The sequence below is a fragment of the Tribolium madens genome, unplaced genomic scaffold, assembly GCF_015345945.1.
Source record: "Tribolium madens isolate multiple individuals breed KSU strain unplaced genomic scaffold, Tmad_KSU_1.1 Scaffold_96;HRSCAF=242;Tcas5.2_LG5, whole genome shotgun sequence".
In the NCBI taxonomy this organism is placed as follows: domain Eukaryota; kingdom Metazoa; phylum Arthropoda; class Insecta; order Coleoptera; family Tenebrionidae; genus Tribolium; species Tribolium madens.
The window spans coordinates 5,338,823-5,359,318 of record NW_025401068.1 but is presented as its reverse complement, the minus strand read 5'-3'; the positions used below and the strand labels follow the sequence as shown (position 1 = coordinate 5,359,318).

The 20,496-nt window shown below is 37.1% G+C and overlaps 6 protein-coding genes, 1 long non-coding RNA gene and 1 other non-coding gene across 10 annotated transcripts in view; 6 read left to right on the top strand and 2 right to left on the bottom strand.

Moving 5' to 3' along the window:
• The first annotated feature begins 185 nt into the window (after positions 1–185).
• Positions 186–3,434, top strand: LOC123012922 (ribonuclease H2 subunit B). 2 transcript variants are annotated; one of them, XM_044411158.1, is made up of 5 exons: positions 186–360; positions 548–778; positions 832–971; positions 1,023–1,516; positions 3,335–3,434. In XM_044411158.1, exons 1-4 carry the CDS (start codon positions 276–278, stop codon positions 1,512–1,514), a joined length of 948 nt encoding a protein of 315 aa, XP_044267093.1. In that variant the 5' UTR covers positions 186–275; the 3' UTR covers positions 1,515–1,516; positions 3,335–3,434. The 2 variants fall into 2 exon arrangements, with proteins under 2 accessions (XP_044267093.1, XP_044267092.1); XM_044411157.1 differs by lacking the exon at positions 3,335–3,434 and having other exon boundaries at positions 1,023–2,287.
• On the bottom strand, positions 2,119–3,312 carry LOC123012924 (28S ribosomal protein S15, mitochondrial). Its single transcript, XM_044411160.1, has one exon. The coding sequence runs from the start codon at positions 3,100–3,102 to the stop codon at positions 2,272–2,274; it is 831 nt and encodes a 276-aa protein (XP_044267095.1). The 5' UTR covers positions 3,103–3,312; the 3' UTR covers positions 2,119–2,271.
• LOC123012919 (lysine--tRNA ligase) lies at positions 3,342–5,502 on the top strand. 2 transcript variants are annotated; one of them, XM_044411153.1, is made up of 3 exons: positions 3,387–3,494; positions 3,560–3,642; positions 3,696–5,502. In XM_044411153.1, exons 2-3 carry the CDS (start codon positions 3,578–3,580, stop codon positions 5,374–5,376), a joined length of 1,746 nt encoding a protein of 581 aa, XP_044267088.1. In that variant the 5' UTR covers positions 3,387–3,494; positions 3,560–3,577; the 3' UTR covers positions 5,377–5,502. The 2 variants fall into 2 exon arrangements, with proteins under 2 accessions (XP_044267089.1, XP_044267088.1); XM_044411154.1 differs by lacking the exon at positions 3,560–3,642 and having other exon boundaries at positions 3,342–3,494.
• A 225-nt stretch (positions 5,503–5,727) lies between these two features.
• Positions 5,728–6,833, top strand: LOC123012923 (deubiquitinase OTUD6B). The gene has a single exon (XM_044411159.1). It carries the CDS (start codon positions 5,831–5,833, stop codon positions 6,692–6,694), a length of 864 nt encoding a protein of 287 aa, XP_044267094.1. The 5' UTR covers positions 5,728–5,830; the 3' UTR covers positions 6,695–6,833.
• Positions 6,834–6,915: 82 nt separating this feature from the next.
• LOC123012920 (adenosylhomocysteinase) lies at positions 6,916–8,795 on the top strand. Its single transcript, XM_044411155.1, has 4 exons — positions 6,916–7,065; positions 7,118–7,308; positions 7,371–7,712; positions 7,976–8,795. Exons 1-4 carry the CDS (start codon positions 7,041–7,043, stop codon positions 8,714–8,716), a joined length of 1,299 nt encoding a protein of 432 aa, XP_044267090.1. The 5' UTR covers positions 6,916–7,040; the 3' UTR covers positions 8,717–8,795.
• A 252-nt stretch (positions 8,796–9,047) lies between these two features.
• On the bottom strand, positions 9,048–14,552 carry LOC123012928. The gene is made up of 2 exons (XR_006413240.1): positions 14,224–14,552; positions 9,048–14,166 (listed from the first exon to the last, which is right to left on the bottom strand). It is a non-coding gene; the product is annotated as an uncharacterized LOC123012928 (long non-coding RNA).
• LOC123012927 lies at positions 9,751–13,300 on the top strand. The gene is made up of 3 exons (XR_006413239.1): positions 9,751–10,776; positions 10,836–11,236; positions 12,354–13,300. It is a non-coding gene; the product is annotated as an uncharacterized LOC123012927 (transcript).
• Positions 14,553–16,273: 1,721 nt separating the features above from the next.
• The window catches only part of LOC123013752 (division abnormally delayed protein), a 48,626-nt gene continuing 44,403 nt past the window's right edge, over positions 16,274–20,496 (top strand). Inside the window, exon 1 of the mRNA XM_044412510.1 lies at positions 16,274–16,542. Within this exon, the coding sequence (XP_044268445.1) occupies positions 16,371–16,542 (172 nt within the window). The 5' untranslated portion in view covers positions 16,274–16,370. The remainder of the gene's footprint in view (positions 16,543–20,496) is intronic.

The following is a 20,496-nucleotide window of genomic DNA, read 5'->3' as shown; positions in this document are numbered from 1 at the left end:
TTATTGTTACGCTTCTGGCGGGTGCGCAAGCTCGTGCGCATCGCAGGTGCTTGTTTCCAATCGTTCATTACAAAATAAGGTCTTGTTTTAATTAATTCATGTCAGAGATTTATTTGGTCCGCTGCACTATTATGAAAATGATGAAGAATGCTGCCAACCTAAAATTAATTTATGCACAACTGTCATTTTTAGTGTGAAATTTAACCGGGCGTCAGTGATGGCTGTCTCCTATTAATAAACAATTTTCCTTAAATTTTCATTAATTTAACGTGAAAATGCCTCGCGTTAAAGCCTCTCCGAAAAAATGCATCAAGTCCAACCTTCAACAGCCGACCAATTCCTGGGTTTTCCTTCTCAAAGGTAAAAAATAATGGGATTTTTTCCAGCGGTTGTTTTGTTCTCTTTGTATTTTTTCCGGATTTGCGTTTTGTTTTCTTTGTGTCGACGTAAAAACTCGATATTGATGAATTCGGAACGGCGAGTCTCGCGGGGACTTTCAGTCAGGATTTTGATGTAAAAGGTTTGTTTACATTTTTTTCGTGTTTAGGTGAAGCTTTGGAACTTAGCGAGCAGTACACGGGGACTGGAACCCCCGACATTGTCACCTTAAGACACCCAAACACGGGCGAATCTGCCGTGTTTTTATTTTCACCTGCCAATAATTCTGTACAGGAAATCTTGACTTACAATGAAGCGAAAAGGTCATGGTTTATTGATGAGACGGTCAAAAGCGACGGGAAAATGCACCTGTCGACCCCCATAGACCCTATTTTCTTAGGTAGGCTTCGCCAGATCTCAGTTTCAAACAATAATTAATAAAATTAATTTTAGTGTTACCATATTTGAGGAAATATTGCAGCAGCCAAGCAATACCTTTAGACCAACTTTTACGAGACGAGGAGTTTCCAGAGACTGAAAGATTACTAAAATCCAGTGGTCTCAAGTATTTAAATATGATAGCTGACAAAAAAGTGAGTCACAACTTTGCATTGTTTCTATTTTATACAAAATTATTTTGCAAGGGCGATGAAGAGCTCAACGCTTTCAAATACAACGAAGAAAAAACCCTCTCGTGGCTGAAAAAGAAGACAGAGCGTGTGGCTGAAATCCTCAAACAGAAAAATATTCACGTGGGTTCAGGCGCCGTTTCTGCAACTTTTGTAAAATCATCCAAATCAGAATCTTCAGACTCGGACTCACATTTACGATACGCTCACGGAATCGTGTCGGAATATTTAATGGACGATCTTAGTCAAAAACTCCTCAAATACCTGAATTTGCCTGACGACCCCCAGTTTAATTTAAAACGAAAAAGCACGAACCCCCTGTCCCCCAACGAAGCGAAAAAAACTAAACTCGAGGAGGAGAACAAGAGTAGCACTTCAAATGTTCTCGACTTGAGCAAACCTGAGCCTAAATCAGCGAAATCTCCTGCTGTTAGCGCCAAAGATAAGGCTCGAGCCAAGGCGGCGAGTGGCAGTAAGACTATAAGTTCCTTCTTTAAGAAGACTTAGAGGTGAGGCGCTTAGGTCAATTGTAATAAGTTTGCTTGTTTAATCGCGGACAAGGTTGTTACATTTAGGATTAAATTAGGTACTAATTGCTCATCTCCATTTCGATACTTGTGTACAGTTGAATCAAAWCTTGTCCGGCCGCTGGACGTAAAASTGAAACGAATGGCCTTTTTCAAATGGAATTTTTCTCGTTTTAAACGAGCCTAAATTGCAGAAACGCGGTTTGGCCCGCCCATGTGTCTTGCGTTTTTGATTTGGGCTAGTTTTTATCAGTTCTTCCGTTGCGTCAGTATTAATTTAATTGTGATAGTTTCAGTTTTTTTTTTGTATATATAACAGTAATTTTGGATTGCATTGAGTGCAATACTTTGTTTTTAGATATTTTCACATTGAAAAATTTCGTTTCTTCTTCCGATTTGCTGTGCAAATTTTCATCACGTTTTTACGCAAAAGAAAAACTCCAAAAATTTGTTCCTAAGGTCACGAAACAATGACTGATTCTCTTATAGCGAATAGTAAGTGTTAGAGTTCAATGTACGGTGAAGCAATTTCTGATTAGTTTTTAGATGGCAATACAAAAACTATGATCAATAATAAGTAGATATGTGTAACAAACATTTTATTTTTTTAAGTATTTTCACTCGTATGTATGTGAAGTTTCTAGATTAGGGATTTTTATTGTTGCATTTTCGTCGTTATGTGTACGTGATACATGTATTTAACGGAAAACGAAAAAAATGTTTCAAAAAAAAAAACACTAATTGTTATAGTCTTCCCCATTTTTACGTTTCTCCTCCAATTCCTTGAGTTGTTTCCTCACTGCTTCAATTTCCTCATCCTTGACGGTGACTTCAACTCCACACTCACTTTGCTCATTTTTTATAAACTCGAGAGCTCTGATTTTTTCTTGCAAAAATACAGGTTGCTCATTTTGTAACATCTGTTTATAGTCTTCAAGTCGGCGTTGCTTAATATCCTCGCAGTAATTATTCGTCAATTTCCTTAAAGACTCCTTCCTGGTGATCCAATGGAAGTGTTCAGGAGGCGGTTTGTACACAATTTTCAACGCTTCCAGTAACCATTCAAAACGTTTGTAATCCCACCKTCGCAAATACTTCAATTTCTTTTTCCTTCTATCGATTAGCTCCTTCAAAATAACTTTCATGACTTTATTCCTAGGAAATTTTTCCATCAACTCCTGGTAAGCTCTGATTATTGCGGTCCATCTGGCAATTTGGACTTCAACAGAACCCGTATCGAACGAATGCCTCTTTACAAGTTGCTTCATTTCATAGCCATACACTTGGGTCGTCTTCCTACGGGGGGCATACTCTAACGAGAACAATTTTTTCACGGTTTCGTCGGCCGTTTCCAACTCTTTCGAACCACGGAAGGGGAGTTGAGGCTGGGACGGGTCGATGTGCATCATGCCTTCAAGATCACCGCTTTTTTCCGGCTTAATACAAGAGATTTTCTCCGGACGGACCCATTTGATTTTTAAATCACTCTTGAAGGCGTAAGTGCGGGCCGACTTTAAGGTTAAAGCCCCCAAGCGAACTGAAGTTAACACGTTCCGAACGACGTTCATAGCTAAAAGGGGGCTATCATTAATGCTTGAACTAAGTGTGAGGTTAGGGCGAAAATTGACTAAGCAAAGCCGCCAACCTGACAAAGCAATAATTGCTTTGTTTATTTAAAAAAATATATAAATTTAAGGCAGTAAATGCACTAGTTTAATTTTTATTAATCTCTGGTAATTTTGTGCAAATTTTAACGTTTAAATTAAACACAGAATTTGATTTTTTATTTCAATTTTACAGAGGATTTGTTTCTTGGAGTTTGGAGGTACTGTGCGTTTGCGCAGTGGCGACCATTTTTTGCCATTGTTTTTTCACACGTGAACGTGTTCGGTGAGGTTAATTAATTAAAAAGTTAAAAAGTAAGAATGGCTGATGCAACCAGTGAAAAACTATCAAAGAAGTAAGTTGATTACAATTATCCAAAATTGAGCCGCTTTTTTTTCTGTTCTTTTATACAAATTGTAGTCGAAATAACTTTGTATAATGTTGAAAACTCTCTCTGTACTTTTTCGTCCAAGAGTTTGGAAATTCTCTCAGTTGACTAAAAGGTATGTCTCGGACTCAAACCTTGCACTAATAAAGCTTTATTTCCGCTTTACAGTGAGCTGAAACGACGCTTAAAAGCTGAACAAAAAGCGAAAGAGAAGGCCGAGAAAGTCGCCCAACAGCCGGTCGAAACAAAACCTAAAGAAAAGAAAGAATCGGAGGAAGATATCACTCCCAATGAGTTCTTCAAGCTCCGCACGCAAATGGTGGCAAACCTCAAGTCTCTGGGAGGCGACAACCACCCATACCCCCATAAATTCCACGTGTCGATTTCGCTGCAAGAATTCATCGAAAAATATTCGGATCTCAAGGATGGGGAAGTCGTCGAGAAGGATAAATTAAGCGTTGCCGGTCGCGTCCACGCAATTCGTGAATCAGGGGCTAAATTGATTTTCTACGATTTGAGGGGCGAAGGCACCAAATTGCAAGTTATGGCAACGGCGCGGAATTACGGTGACGAGGCGAAATTTGCCGAAGATATCGGGAAAATCCGACGAGGGGATATCATAGGTGTGGAGGGGGTTCCCACAAAGACGAAAAAGGGAGAATTGTCAGTAATGCCAACCAAAATTAAGATACTATCCCCATGTTTACACATGTTGCCACATTTRCATTACGGTCTCAAGGATAAAGAGACGCGTTTCAGGCAGAGGTATCTTGATTTGATAATGAATAGCCGAGTCAGGGAGATTTTTGAAATTCGGGCGAAAATCATTTCGTACATGCGGCGGTTTTTCGACGAATTGGGATTCCTGGAAGTAGAGACGCCGATGATGAACATGATCGCAGGGGGGGCCACCGCCAAGCCCTTCATAACTCATCATAACGAATTGAATATGGATTTGTTCATGAGAGTGGCTCCGGAACTGTACCTTAAAATGTTGGTCGTGGGGGGCTTAGACCGTGTTTACGAAATCGGGCGTTTGTTTCGCAACGAAGGAATTGACTTGACCCATAACCCCGAATTTACGTCTTGTGAGTTTTACATGGCTTACGCAGATTATCACGATTTGATTGCAATCACCGAGGCGCTTGTCTCCGGGATGGTTAAGAGTATCCATGGGAGTTATAAAATCAAGTATCATCCAGAGGGTCCCGAGGGGGAGGAGGTCGAAATTGATTTCACTCCACCGTTCAAGCGGATCCCGATGATCGCAACATTGGAAGAGATCCTCAAAGTGAAATTCCCTTCACCGGAAGATTTGAGTTCAGATTCGGCGAATAAATTTTTGAGTGATCTTTGTACGGCGCATAATATCGAGTGTCCCTCGCCGAGGACCAGTGCGAGACTTCTGGATAAGTTAGTCGGGGAGTTTATCGAGGAACAGTGCGTTAATCCCACTTTTATTACCGAACATCCCCAAATTATGAGCCCCCTTGCCAAATGGCACAGGTCGATACCGGGTTTAACGGAAAGATTTGAGTTGTTTGTGATGAAAAGGGAGATTTGTAATGCTTATACTGAATTRAATGATCCAATGGTGCAAAGACAAAGGTTTGAGGAACAAGCGAAAGCCAAAGCCGCGGGTGACGATGAGGCCCAATTAATCGATGAGAATTTCTGTACGGCGCTGGAGTATGGTTTACCCCCGACAGGGGGCTGGGGCATGGGGATTGACAGATTGACGATGTTGTTGACCGATAACAATAATATCAAGGAGGTTTTGTTGTTCCCAGCGATGAAACCAGATGATCCCAATAGGAATAAAGAGGAAGAGGCGAAGGAAAATGTGTGATTTATTTATTTATAGCTGAATATAAATGTGAAACTGGATTGAGCGTTCTTTATTTATTGCAGTTTTGACACACTYTTTGTTAAAATGACTCATTTTGAACAACTAATAAATTATGTTTTAAAGCAAGTTGTATTTTGAATTTTTGCAGATCCGGAATTTTGACATTTGGTTATAAACGGACCTTTACCAATCACCCAAAGAGCGAATCAATTGCGAAACTTTTATTTATGTAATAAATAAAATTACTTTTAATTGTTATTTTGATCACAGTGTTCGTCACCAAACAGGACAATGGCTCAGGTCCCAAAATTAAATTCGCAAATGTGTGAAAGCACCTTAATCTTTATTGTCATTACAGTCATTTTTTGACACTTCTAACCTGTGGTTCTAACCTCACAATCGGACCACTTTTTCCGATTGGATTTTCCTTAATTTTTCACTTAAAATCAGTGCAATGGAGTTGGAAACAAACGAAGAAGAGCTCCTCAAAAGACACAAACAAGAACGTAAAGACCTTCAGGCGAAAATCCAGTCGTTGAAAAAAAGTGTTACAAAAGGCGATAAAAAGAAGAAAAAAGAAGTTACTGAAGAAATCGCTCGCCTTGAGCAGGAACTCGAAATTAGACACTCCTCTGAACTCGAATCGCTCAAACCGGCCGCCGAGGAACCCACCCCTGATGATTCCGAGACTCCTGATGAACCCGAAGACAATCCTGACAATCAATCTGTTCGAGTGTCTCGAGCGGGTCGTAGGCGCAATAAAAAGGCTCAAGAGGAACGCGAACGCGAAAAACGCATTCAGGAGCAAGCCGAGAAGAACAAAGAGGGGCCCAGAATGACGGAGATGAATGCTATTAAAGAGGTTTTGGCGAAAATGGGGCTTCAGTTGTTTAATATTCCTGCGGATGGGAATTGTTTATATTGTGCGGTGAATCATCAGTTGGTCTTGACCGGAAGGGAAGCTTACACTGTTCCAAAATTAAGAAAATTAACAGCGGAATTTATGAAGGAGAATAAAGAAGAGTTTCTGCCTTTTATGTATAATGAGTCGGATGAAACGATTAGTGAGGAATATTTTGAATCGTATTGCAAGGAAGTGGCCACGACGAAACTGTGGGGAGGCCAACTGGAACTCAGGGCGTTATCTAATGTCTTAAAATGCCCTATCAAGGTTATACAATCAAATGGGCCCCCTACGTTACAAGGGGAGAATTTTGAAGGGCCGGAATTAATTTTAGCGTATCATAGACATTTATATCGGTTAGGAGAACATTACAATTCTACTGTGGTGCTGAAAGATGAAGATGAAGAAAAATAAAACACTGCCAAAAGTGAAGAAGTAAGAAGATTTCTGATTACGCGCCGAAACATGTATGAATTGGCGCGTAAAAAAAGTTAACTGCAGAGTGGAATAAAACTTTTGTAATGATGAAAGATTATATTGGTTTTCACGCTTCTTTCTTTGTATTTTTTTTATATAAAAAAATCGATTTTATGAACATTCGAACGCATCGGCATCCACCCAGCAACACTATAAAAATAGACCGCCAAAATGCGCATTCTCAGTATTTTTTAGCCGGTCTACAGCACTCGTGGTGGTTTTAGGTTAGGTTTAAATTTTACCGCTTAGTTCGTTTATTATTTTACGAAATATCTCAGAAAAAATGTCGAAGCCACCATTTAAAGTCGGTATGTATGCCCCCTGAGCCTCTTTTTGCGTACTTTAAAACTTCCCATTTAGCCGATTTGAAACTAGCCGACTGGGGCCGCAAAGAAATTTCCCTCGCCGAGAACGAGATGCCCGGTCTCATGAGTCTCCGCAAACACTACGGCCCCAAGAAGCCCCTCAAAGGGGCAAAAATCGCCGGTTGTCTCCACATGACCATCCAAACGGCCGTTCTTATCGAAACGTTGCGTGAGTTGGGTGCCGAGGTGAGTCTATTTTTGCACACCCTATTGTGTTTTTTTAYGATAAACTCTTGACCCCCGCAAAGGTTCAATGGTCAAGTTGCAACATATTTAGTACGCAAGATCACGCCGCTGCTGCTATTGCTAAGACAGGGGTACCCGTGTATGCCTGGAAGGGGGAGACCGATGAGGAATACATGTGGTGTATAGAACAGACGCTCCTTTTCCCCGATGGAAAACCGTTTAATATGATTTTGGATGACGGGGGCGACCTTACGAATCTGGTCCATCAAAAGTATCCCCAATATTTGAAGGATTGTAAAGGGATTAGTGAGGAGACCACCACTGGGGTTCACAATTTGTACAAAATGTTCAACGCGGGGACATTGAAGGTGCCGGCGATTAACGTCAACGATTCGGTTACAAAAGTAAGGAAGTTTAGTAAAACTCACGTCTGAGGCTTTCAAATAAATATTTTTATTATTGAAATTATTAAAATTCTTACAAGAAATGAATTCGAGGTCATATTAGGGAATAATGATGAATTATTAATTCTAAAAATTGTATTAAACAATATTTTTACTTAACTTTAAAAACCAAATAAGGTTATTCAAGCTTAGTTAGCATGACAAAAGAAACCGATACGATAGCGGTTGAGAAAATTTATTAATTTTTACAAATTCCACTTTAGAGTAAATTCGACAACTTATACGGTTGCCGAGAATCCCTAATCGACGGAATCAAGCGCGCCACTGACGTGATGTTGGCCGGCAAAGTGTGCGTAGTGGCGGGCTACGGGGACGTGGGCAAAGGCTGCGCCCAGTCGTTGCGAGCGTTTGGGGGCCGCGTCATAATCACCGAAGTCGACCCTATCATAGCCCTTCAAGCCGCCATGGAGGGCTACGAGGTGACCACCATGGACGAGGCGAGCAAAGAGGGCCAGATTTTTGTCACTACGACCGGCTGCAAGGATATTATCCTCGGCAACCACTTCCTCAACATGCGAAATGATAGTATCGTGTGTAACATCGGGCATTTTGATTGCGAGATTGATGTGAGTTGGTTGGAGAAGAATGCGAAAAGCAAGACGAATATCAAGCCACAAGTCGATCGCTATTTGTTGTCAAATGGCAATCATGTGATTGTTTTGGCCGAGGGGAGGTTGGTCAATCTGGGGTGTGCGACAGGACATCCCAGTTTCGTCATGTCGAATTCGTTTACGAATCAGTGTTTGGCTCAGATTGAGCTGTGGACGAAACCGGGGCAATACTCGGTGGGGGTTCATATGTTGCCAAAGATTCTGGATGAGGAAGTGGCAAGGTTGCATTTGGATCACTTGGGGGTTAAATTGACGAAGCTAACGCCAGAGCAATCAAAGTATTTGGGGGTGCCGGTGAACGGGCCGTATAAACCCGATCATTACAGATATTGAGCTAGGATTGTTTTCTGTACTTATTTTTGTGTATAATAATAAATTCATTAAAAGAATAAATACAATTTTTTGAGTGCAATTTTGGYCTTATTCTTTATTCCTTATTGAAAGTAATTAATTATGATGTATTAAGGGAATAAACAACTATTTTAATCCTGAGAGTCTAGATAATGCCAGAGGCCACTGAAAGAGCCGAGGACATTTTCATACGAGGATTGCATGATGTTTGTTCCATAACATATTTAGAAAAAATATTTAGTTTATGCAACTGCAATTTTCAAGAGTAATAAAAATAGGTGTCAAGGAGTTTGTTGATGTCAAAAAACACTCAAAAGTTTCAATTCCATTTTATTTTAGAGTAAAAATCGGTATTACATTTTCATTTTATTCTACAGAGAATAAAGTTCCAGTTTATTAATCAAAAAGGAGGGAATAAAAATAAAGCATCACTTTATTCCCTGTTGGGAGGAATATTAATTTATCGTTCTTTTGTAATAGTTCTGAAAAGTCATTAGAGAGTTTTTGCAAATCGTTTAATTTAACGTTAACCTTAACGACAACGTCATTTAATTGTCTTGTCAAGGGCGAAAGGCGTATTCCGTCAATTCAAAGACGTTTACGTAAACGTCTTATTTTTTAATTTCTTAGCAACGGCCATTTGTCGTAATACGTTAAATTTTTTTACGATTTGCAAAAATTCTCTAATTTAATTTCTAGGAAAGTACCTACGATACTTGTTACGAAGATAACTGTTTTTGTAAGTTATTATCTTAACAAGAATTATTATTTAATACTAGACATTGATTAAGTGTTTCACAAATTAGTTATAATGTTATAAATTATAATAAGGAAAACATGATTTTGTAATAATATCTATTTCAAAATCTTGTAAACAACAATGGAGATAAAAGGAAAAGTACTAAAGAAATAATTTTGGACTACTTTGGGTCTCTGGTTACAATTTGATTTTTTAAGTCCAAAATTATTAAGTTAAAAATATCAATATATTTTGAAATATCTATAATACCAAAATCTACTGCGCCTTTCACAATTGTTGACACAATTTAGTTTCTTCTGATGCCAACATAGACACAACCAACAAACTAGAGGTGACGGGGTAGAGCCTGCCAACTTTGAAATAAATTAAATGGCCACTATGAATTGACCAAGGACGTTATATCGGATGTTTCAAAAATGTGTGGCATAATTTTAACCACGAATACTCCTCTACAAATAAGAACAGATAGCACAAAATTTACTAACCTACCTCAAAAAATAGAAAAATTACAGCTTTCCAAAAATCGGTACGAAAAATGATTTTTTGGAAATATTTTTATTATCGTTTATCCCATTATTATGAAACTTTGCATGTCAAGGGACAAAAACACACTTTTTGATATGGTGTAAACGGAAGTCTTGTAAAAGCTATAAATTTCCGGTGACAATGGGACCTTTACAGTTTTTGGGTCATAACTCTTTTTCTCAGCCTATTAACACGTATTTTTCATGCCAAAAATCAAAAGTGCAATTATTTTTTTATAAAAAAGGTACTCTTGTTCCAATGAACCATTCACTGCCGAATACCATCGCGCTAATGTTTTTTCATGTGGTAAACTGTCGTGCAACTGTATTCTGACATAGTTATAAGCACGCGGAGAATAGTAATGAAGAGTGCAAGCAAATTTTTTTATATTCACGCCGTATTTTGCAGGCACCTTTTGGTTGTTCGCTTTTTAGAAGATTCGGTGAATTAATTCACCATTTTTTTCAGTAATAATAATAATAAAGTTGGTTTAAAATTTAGTACATTTTGCTCTACGACGTTTGACCACTGCGATCGCAACGCTGTTTGATTCGTAAGTTGGCGTTGTTAATCGAGTTGTGTTGTTTATAGTTTTTTATCCTTTACTGTTTTTTTTTTCATCGTATTACGGAAGAGTCCGGAGGCCTGTTAGAGGCTCTCTTTTCTATATCATACCCCTGATCCCCGTGCAGATAACTAACCTAACAACTACTAATAAAATAAGTGGTTAAGTGGTGAAATGAAATCAGTATGCTAGGTGTGTATATAGTGAACCAAGAAAGTTATCAACCATGGATAATTTTTTTTTTAATTCAGCCCAAAAACTTAACGGCTGACGGAAATATCAGCAGTCGAAAAGATCATTTCAACTTGCAAACGAGTGAATTTCCTTGCCTGTTTGTCTTGTTTGGGGCGAGATACGTAGATGCATACCTGAAGATTATGGGAAAATACATAATTGTGCAGACTCGAAAGCGAATACGCTTTTTACCACGTACAACGTTAATTAAAATTACTTTAAATGTGATAAGAGGCTACGAAAAGGAGAACACCAAAATAATTATAACTATGGAAAGAACTGAACAAGAAGTCGAAGAGGTAAAAGAAGGAGAGGCAGTTGAGGATGTTGAAGAAATTGATGGTTTTAGAATAAATTTGGAATTTACCAACTCCAACTACTTGGATGCGGCCTTCAAGGCTATCGAAGAATTTGCAAGGTAATAAAATGCAGCTTCATATCTTATACAGTTTCAGAATTTGCACTTCAGAGAAAAATGCCATGTAAAATAAGATACTAGGAARATACCATCGGTGGTCCTAAAAAAACTGGAATAAATATGACAATTGTATAAGTCAAAAAATAAGAAGTTTATATCGGCTAAATTTGGCTTTTTACATATAAGTTTATAAAAGTTATGACATATTGTAATAACATCAAGTTAAAGTTCAGTTTTTTAATGCTGTCTACATTTACAATAACACTTTGGGTTCAAAGAGCTTCAACTTTGGATGTTTCAGCTTTCAATCTCTACCAGTTTTAAAGGATTAGGCACACTTTATATGGGAATTTAAGAACCGCTCAAATTGGATAATTTTTATATCAATCGACGGGACTCAAAAAACTAAACAAATCATATCATTGCGCCAAACGTGTATCTTGATTAGGAACGCCAGAAGTCGCGATTGAATTTGGATTATTCCCACTGTTGGAGTTATTAACTTCTGTCCGCTTAAATCCCTATATCCATAAAAGTGTCTTTACTTATTTAGGATGGTTGTACAGAGAATAAATACAAAGGAGACCGATTTCTAAATTCGTGGTCTTATGTCTTTGTACCTGAACCCCAGTCCACTAGTTATAGTTATACGGCAATATTGCAAATCTCCAATATTTATAAGCTCTTTGTACAGACCAAAAAGCGGACACAAGACTTTTCTTATGGGATATATCTTGACTTTGATTGCAATTTCCGGCCCTCCTAATTACACGTTTGGAGCAATGATATGATTTGTTCAGCTTTTTGAGACGCCTTGATTGATATAAAAATTATCCAATTTGAGTGGCCCTTAAATTCCCATATAAAGTGTGCCTAGTCCTTTATTTAATTTTTTTACTTATTTATTGACTTGTTAATTCAAATGTCAATAAACTTCATTTTATGTGAGATAAAGTTGAACAAGTGTTTTGCAGTAGATTTTGTAGCGTGTGATTTTTTAAATTTCTGCTCTAGCTATACATGACGCTTACATCTTACATGATAGGCAATATACGTCAAAAAAAAAAACTGCAAAGAAGAAGTTACATTATGTACTAATTGTTATGTTTTGTTTCAGTGAAAAAATGGAAAATGCAATAATGCCCCCAAATACTTCTTCCTCGGATTAGGGCACAAAAGCGAAAGAAAATTGGGAACAACTTCTATGAAATTGCGAATGTTAAGTTTGTAACTTATTTTATACTCTTCAGTATAATATAAAGTTGTAAATAAACTGCATGCTTATTGTTTAGTGACTTTTGGTTAATAATGTTGGTCATTTTATAAATTCGACAGTTATTTTATTGTGAAAATACATCTATATGATATCCATATAACAAGTATCTAACATTACCTGCAAAATTTAAGTTAATTGTGATCATTAGTTTCCATATTTATAAAGGAAATTATGAGGAAAAATGAGTAACTTAAAATTAGAGTAAAGCAATGCCATAAAATTTTTGACAAAAGAGGGCCATTAACCAGAAAGAATCCGTGAGAGAATGAATGACGTCTAGAAGGATGGCACACGTTATATATCACATTACACAATAAAATTTTAGCCGAAACCACTACCGAAACAGTTAAGATGGGTTCGAGAATCCCCGAAGTGAAAGTGTGAAAAGACAACAATAAATGTGGACATCTATGCAAACACGTTGAAAATTTACGTAAAGCAATTCACCAGAAGACTCAGTTTTTTCTAATTGAGAAGTGTTTTCGCTGCATGGGAATGCGACCGTGCATAAGGCTGCCAAAATTAAGCAAACTTTGCWGCTTCGTTAAGACATACCATCTTCTCTATAGTCCGGACTTGCTTCCGCTAACTTTTATCTTTTTCGATTACAAAAGAAAAWTTTTAGAAAACGCCGTTTTGACTCTGATGATGGCCTAAAAGCAGCCRACAACGAATTTTTTGAGAGCCAAGAGWATATATTTTTTATAAAGATAAACTTTTAGTAGAGGAGAAATGTGCAAGTGTATTGATTGATGTAGGGAGGGATTTATATTGAAAAAATAAATTATCAAAAAATTGTACGTCTTTTGTTTAATTATTAGGTAGATTACTTTTGGTAGATTACTTTTCTAGTGCCCCTCGTAGTTATTACCTAAAAAGAAACCCCATGAAGACATCGCATATGTCAAGAGTGTTTATTCAGTTTAGTGGACTATGCATAAATTAGATCGTTTACTGCCACAAAACTAACCTAATAAGTAGTGAGTGAAAAAAAAAGAATACTAGATGAAAAAAGTTATAAACTTTTCAAAAAAGTTATAAACTGTTTTCACCACTAAAAACTTCAACAACAGTTCAACTTGTGAATATCCTGTTTAGTTTTGATTAAAAACCATATTTAGAGGCACGCTTCAAAATTATAGAAACTGTTTTTAAGAGGTACAGTGGCGAGCATAAAATTTTGGTAGGTAATGTCATTTTGGAACTTCATCTTTTTGTCAAAAAAAAAGTAGTTTCCCTGTGTAATTTTGACAAGAAGGTATATTACGGAATGACACTGATTACTAAATTAATGCTCGCCATTGTACATCAAATAATACATCAGAAGTCGAGAACGAATGACTTTTTTCAAGATAGGTACTCCTTCATAAAGAAAACTCAAAAATTATAATTATGAAAGAGATGGTTTGAAGAAGTAGAAGCTGAAGAGGAATTAGAAGGCTCTAGAGCAGTTTTACAGTTCACAACGAGTGTGGAGTCTCAAAGAACCTATGAGTTTTTTGAAGAGAGGTTTTTATAAAGCAAACTCGAAAAAATATTATAACAACGAGGAGATGTCTGAACAAGGAGACGATGAGGCAAGAGAACAAGTCGAAGATGAAGTTGATGGACAACAAGGCTTCAGAGTAGTTCTAGAGTTCACCAGCCCAGATTCCTAAAAGGCCACCTTCAAGGCTATTGAAAATTTTGGGAGGTAATAAAATGTACTTACCTTATACAGAATGTCTCAAAATTGATACCCGTGCTTTTGGAATTTGATTTAGGAGGCTAACACAACTGGAAAATTATGAGTAGAAAATTTTCCAACTCGTACAACCAAAATGGCTGCGTGACGTCACACTAATAGCACAGATTAACCTATTAATCTATGCTAATAGCCCGTATTGTTTGTGGATAAGGAAATGAAATTATATTTTTGTTCAACCTGCCTTTGACTATCACAATTAGACACACAGAACTTTTTATTTCCATTTCTTCTAAGGAAATTAAAGGACACAGAACAGATAAAACTAGCAGACTTGTTGCTGGTGGTGGGTGGTCGGAAGATTGTGGCACCATCGATGGCTAAAATCGGTACTTTTGCATAATGGCGGGCAATTTAAATGATCCCTTTCTTTGTGTAGTTATTAAAAGTTATAATTGTTCGTAATCTTTGCAAATGTCTGCAACAACAGTTTCCAGTACGAAAATACTAAAAATTGTCATTGCAAACATGTGCAAAGAAAAATACATGCTAAATAAAAAAAATGATATATTTAAGGACTACAGTGAATATATTTAAGGACTACAGTCACTGCATGGTTTTTATTATCTACTTGACCGTTTTTAGAATATATTGTGTCTATTATATGATAGATTGCGGATGGCGCGAACACATGTCAGAACACTACGTCTTGCTACTGTTTAACTTAACTTTATTAAGTCTCAGTAAAAGCAGATGGCGCGAACGCATGTTATTTTACTGAAATCAGTCTACACAAATAATTGTTCTGTATTGTTGGTTGCACATACACAAAATCTTTCTAAAACATTGAATTAACAGTGTTCAAAATTTTTTTGTATCAGAACGACTATGAAATGTGCCACCTCGTCCAAATACCTATTGTATTGTTATATCTGCCAATTCTTTTATTACACGCTATTTTTATAATTTGAAGCGTTAGATATACCATTTCAAAGCAAACGACGCGACGGCATTTTTGTACTATAACATAGTACCGGGTGATTGTTAATGTTTGTGACAAAAGAATTTATTGACAACTCTGAATTATTGGTAATCGTTCTAATTTGTCATATCAGAATGTTTCAGGTGACGGTTCAATCAACAGTCGCCCGTCGTAAATGAAAGACAATTAACTATAGACGTTTGTATTTGAAATTGAAGGTTGTCTAACTAGAATTTTCAACCAACTTGAGGTAAAAACTCACAATCATTTACAGTCACCCGGTATAAGTAACAACTTATAACATTCTTATTACAAAGTTGGTCCACAAACATTTTCGAAAATTACTTACAGTGAGAGTCATTTCGCCATAAGGATATGCAGAAGTATGATTATATAAAACCTTATTTTTGATTTTTTTACCTGTTTTGGTTGATTTTATAATTGATTGTACCCCTTTTTTATATGAATTACCATGTATTTCTTTAGCATTTAAAATTAAAAATAAATCAAAAATAAGTTTTATCTCTGTGTTTCTGTGTATGAATATCGTAAAGTAGGAAGAATTGTGCCATTTGTCAAAAAATGGCACTGACGAGGAAAATTTATAGCTAAGGATAGGAATTTGAATTTATTATCATAATCTTCTCAAAGATGCGAAAATAGAAAGTCATTTAACACGTTAACGGCATAAAAATAAAACTTCGTAAAGTACAGTTGACACGAAACCTCCATAAATATTCAGATTCAGACATGACGTAAGGACAAAGAATGTCGACAACAAAAAATATGTCAGCGTAATCAAAACTGCAATTTATAACGATACCAACAAGATATCGTACAAAATATTTAACGAATTGCGCAATTTATTATTTATTGATTGATTCTGTTTATAAACAAATACACAGACGAGACGGTTTTCGCAATCCAATTGCTTTTATCCATGTTGCAATCTCCAAAAACGGAGCTTTTGCACCTCCGGCTGTAACCTGCCCGTCAGATGTCGCCACCGGCGCGGCGTAAGCTCTCGTAAAAATTTTCAGGCGCTTTGCGCGCGCATCCACTTCCATCTGTTCAGCGTTTTCAGCACGACTCCGTCCTCTTTCAGTCGTTTGCGAGCGATGGTGGAGTGAATGTCGCGCGAATTTCAACCTCTCGTCTCAAAATATTGCGTCTGAAAATCGCCGGCCACAAAATGAGTCCCCGCGACGTCTCTGCGCTTTTGTTTCTGTGCTGGTGTGTGATGGTGTCCGTGAAGAACGTCGAAACGTCGGCGGTGCGGGCCAAAAGGACCACTGCGAGTTGCGAAAACGTGAAAAAATTTTTTCAGTTTCGAAATATCACGATGTCGCCGGAAAAGAACAGAGGTAATTTTGGGGGTGGTGAGGTTGGCAACCTTGATCGCGGACACACGGGTGATTCACCTATCCTTAGTATTTACAACAGATGACACCTGTTCTATTAATAAAACGACGCACCGGAGATAAATATTAAGTTTGATCGCCGATTAATGTTCTCGCTTTATAGATCCGGAAATTCATAAAAAAAATCAGTGTAATTGTTACATACGTTATTTTTTGTGGCGTACACACGCGACATGCGATACTACCCTTACGCTAATTATTTATATTGCAGTGTGCGTTTCCTGTTTGTACTTTCATATGTTAATYCTATTATAAATTAAAATGGTTTTCTTGATTTGGTAAATTTTAARTGTTTAGGGTTGGCAAAAAATTTCTTTCATTCAGGGTTGTAAACATTACAAATCTTTGAAAATTCCGACTCGACGCATAACATGCCCCATTTCTAGGGAAGTGTTGACATTCATTTATTTAAAATTTCACCATTATCTCGTCGATAAAATTTTTACGATTATTTTCGACAGATGTATGTGAGGTCATTAGTTTATATTAACAGTTTAAAACGTCAAATAAACTGTCATTAATTTGATTTAGCATTTGATTTCATTGACAGATGCTATTCGTAAAAGTTTGAGTTGATTTCCATGTCATAAGTCGTGAGAAATTTTATTTTCGCTTTTTCTAATCTGATCTTGTGATATTTTTGTAACACCACTACCATTTCTAATTATCACATTCGGTGACAGCACCAACTTAACAAATTTCCGATGTCAGGTAGCCCGAACAGGCAATTTTTCTTTTGTTTCAGGTAAAAATCAGTGATATCTTTTTTTATCTTGACAGTTGGTAACACCAACAATTCCGGCCGTTGCAAACTTCATGTACACCACTGTAATGTCTTCATGTATGGTGTACTAATTTGAAATTCTGAGTAGTTGTCACAATCGTGTCAAACGTGACGGTCTGTGTACAMGTTGAACATGAAATAGTCCCAGATTTTCCAATTGTTTGTGTAAAAAKAGCACACTCAACTTGCCAAAAATTAGTGTCAGGATTTATGACAGGTGCCAACTTGATACATTTATCGGATTTGACGTATTGCCAACAGGAAAAATGGGTGTACCAGTGACTTACATTCGTTCGTCATTTGCTCTACTAATAGATCGGTTATGGTAATTGGACGGTTGCGATAATTGTCTTCTTCCTTTCGCGCAGTTGGTAATCCTGCAATTCGTATGCACGCAATGTCCCTTATAAATTATATAATCACAAACATATTTCTGTAACATAGACGGCGACCCTCAATAAATATTAATAGTCTCGGAACGCAGTAAAGGTATAGAGGTTAAATTTTGGGGAAGTTTAGTATTTGAAGGTTGGCGGTCGGCTGAGGTCTTTTTTTGCACACTCTGTATATTGCGTAACGGTCAAGATGAAAGACTCTCATTGTTTTCCGATCCGAATGGACGTGTTGCGATGTAAGAACTTCATTTCTTCTTGTTGTTTAATTGAAAGTCTGCAAGCAGCTTGACTTATGATGTAAATTGAGTTTTCTTTCTCACCGTGTGGCTTTTTTACTCCTGTTTCTCGTCTCGGTTCACTACTACAGTATTTGACGTTTTCGTTTTTGCCAACAGTCAGCGTAATTTGTTTTCTATTGTCTCGTTTAATACCTTTTTTTTTTAGAAAAAACAAATTAGGAATAGAAATGGAATAATTAGTCGCAAGGGTCATTGTCGTGACATTTCAAAAATTCGAAATTAGTGTCAAATGTCAATGTTGCTTAGCAACTGTCAATGCTGGATTTGCACATTCTTTATCACATGATATTCCTGGTATTTGTGTCTTGAATGCTGGCGTGACATTTTTTTAACACGCGCTATTTACAGAATTGATTAAATTTGGTCTCAAGGCTATAGGCATGAGAAAATTAGAATTTTCTCATTTAAAGAGATCTAAGCCTAAGATTTCATTGAAAACATTGAGTTAGATTTCAAAATAGGTAGACTTTAATCGGCCGACTTGAAACAAAATTGTTCAGAGAGAATGGTTTCATGTTTCTAAAATATAAAGATTTTATAACTGTGAGGATAGTTTATCCAGTGACGGCTCGTGTTGTTGTGATCACGAGCTACCATCGAAAACAATTTGATAAAGCTCTGTCACGTGACATTTGGCACTTAACCCCAAAGTTTTGACATTTCATATTCTAAAATGTAATTTCATCTCTGATCGATCCTAATGTAAATTACGTTGTGTGTACACGAATGTTCAATGCGTACTGAGCCGTCATGCCGTTTTGATTAAATTTGCATCGAATTAAATTTGATGTTTCTGTCTCGAATCATGACCCATAAATCGTGGGCGGCCTTGCGAATCCTGATTTTATTGACGCGCATTGTATGAGGTTGTTTTCCTAGGGACTTTGATCGATTTGAATCAGCGAACACGTCCTGTGATTAAAGACTCATCTAAAATTTTGATTTTTCCGGGGGATGACCCGAAGATCCAGGCCGACGAGGCGCCACATGGGCGCTAGCTGAATTTCAATATATCGAGTTTTATAGCGAATGCCTGGAGGAATGGAGGCATCGCGGAAGTTGTTATCGGGAAATAGTGTGTATTTTATATTGCGTTAGATAATAAATTATAAAGATCGTTAAATATAACTTTATTTGTGTTTATCGATGGCACGAATAATAAATAATGCGATCTACACGCGCGTCTTATTCATTAAAAAGACATAAATTTTAGAAATTGATATTAAAAATGGCAGCTGCTAGAGGAACGGGTACTGGCATTAGCGACAAGCTTTACTTTAAAAGGAGTTCAAAGGCAGATAATTTGTGTGATTTTATCACAAAATTAGCAAGTTTGCGCAAAATTTTTATCAACGGTAAATATGGTCAGTAAATCAGATCTTAAAATAAACTAAAAGTAACAATATACGTCGGTTATCGGTTTTTGACATTTAGCGGTCATTGGCGTCGCTACCAACTTTGCAAACTCAAATAATTATAAACCACGAAATTTCGTTGCGTTGCCAGCTTTATTCCGACATAATACAGTTCGATTTGAATAGAATCTCAAGCAACGGTACCTTCGCATCAAAATGACAAACTCGATTTATCGTTATATCTCTGTAACCGACTTATCGTGACCGGTGGTTTCATCTCAAAGCACTATCGAATCCCACGCATCTGCATTTACAGCCTAATAGCAAAAATTMTTTATTTGTGTTCCTGTCCCGCCACTGTCTTCGACTTTTACGACGTCGGCTCTCGCGATAAATCCCCTTTTATTTGGTCCGGAGCGAATATTCGGACTTGCTTTTTGCTCCGGTCGGTGTCAATTCGTCGCTAAAGTGGTGACGTGATTACGACAATCGTCCTCGACGATAAAACGCGTTTGTACCGGATGATCAATAAAATCCCGGATTAGAGTAAACGTCACCAACGAAATCGTGACGTTTATTAAAAGCGTCTTTTTGCCATCCGAGAGTCTTTTTCTTTTAATTAAACGCCCGACGGTGCGGGCCGTGGATGGATATATTCCTGAGAACTATGCAATGCGGGTACTGTAGGATTAAACAAAAGACAAGWAAAGTGGGGAAAATGACCGGAGTTTGAGCTTTTTCCGGGTTCTCAGGGAGGTCGAATTTCGAGATGGGTGTCCTGATTAAAACCCACTTTTTAATTATTTAATTAATTAACTGATTGGAAATTGGAATTATAATAAATCCTTCAACTGACAGTAATTTATTCATATTATAAATTGTGAGATGTTTGAATAGAAAAAATAAGAGATAATTAGAATGTAACAATGGCGCATAAACGATTACTTTGGGATGACATCACAGACAATGTCACTAACTTTTTAATTCGGCGATTGTTTTTAAAGTCGTTAAATGGTAATTTCTCGCAATTGTTTAAGATGTCGCTACGACTCGTAAAAATAATT

Bases quoted from the DNA above. Each gene is read 5' to 3' on its own strand.
- LOC123012922 (XM_044411158.1), top strand. From the start codon at position 276: ATGCCTCGCGTTAAAGCCTCTCCGAAAAAATGCATCAAGTCCAACCTT. The intron at 361-547 runs GTAAAAAATAAT...TTTCGTGTTTAG, and splicing joins CTGGGTTTTCCTTCTCAAAG to GTGAAGCTTTGGAACTTAGC. The intron at 972-1,022 runs GTGAGTCACAAC...TTATTTTGCAAG, and splicing joins ATATGATAGCTGACAAAAAA to GGCGATGAAGAGCTCAACGC.
- LOC123012920 (XM_044411155.1), top strand. From the start codon at position 7,041: ATGTCGAAGCCACCATTTAAAGTCG. The intron at 7,066-7,117 runs GTATGTATGCCC...CTTCCCATTTAG, and splicing joins GAAGCCACCATTTAAAGTCG to CCGATTTGAAACTAGCCGAC. The intron at 7,713-7,975 runs GTAAGGAAGTTT...ATTCCACTTTAG, and splicing joins TCAACGATTCGGTTACAAAA to AGTAAATTCGACAACTTATA.
- LOC123012923 (XM_044411159.1), top strand. From the start codon at position 5,831: ATGGAGTTGGAAACAAACGAAGAAGAGCTCCTCAAAAGACACAAACAA.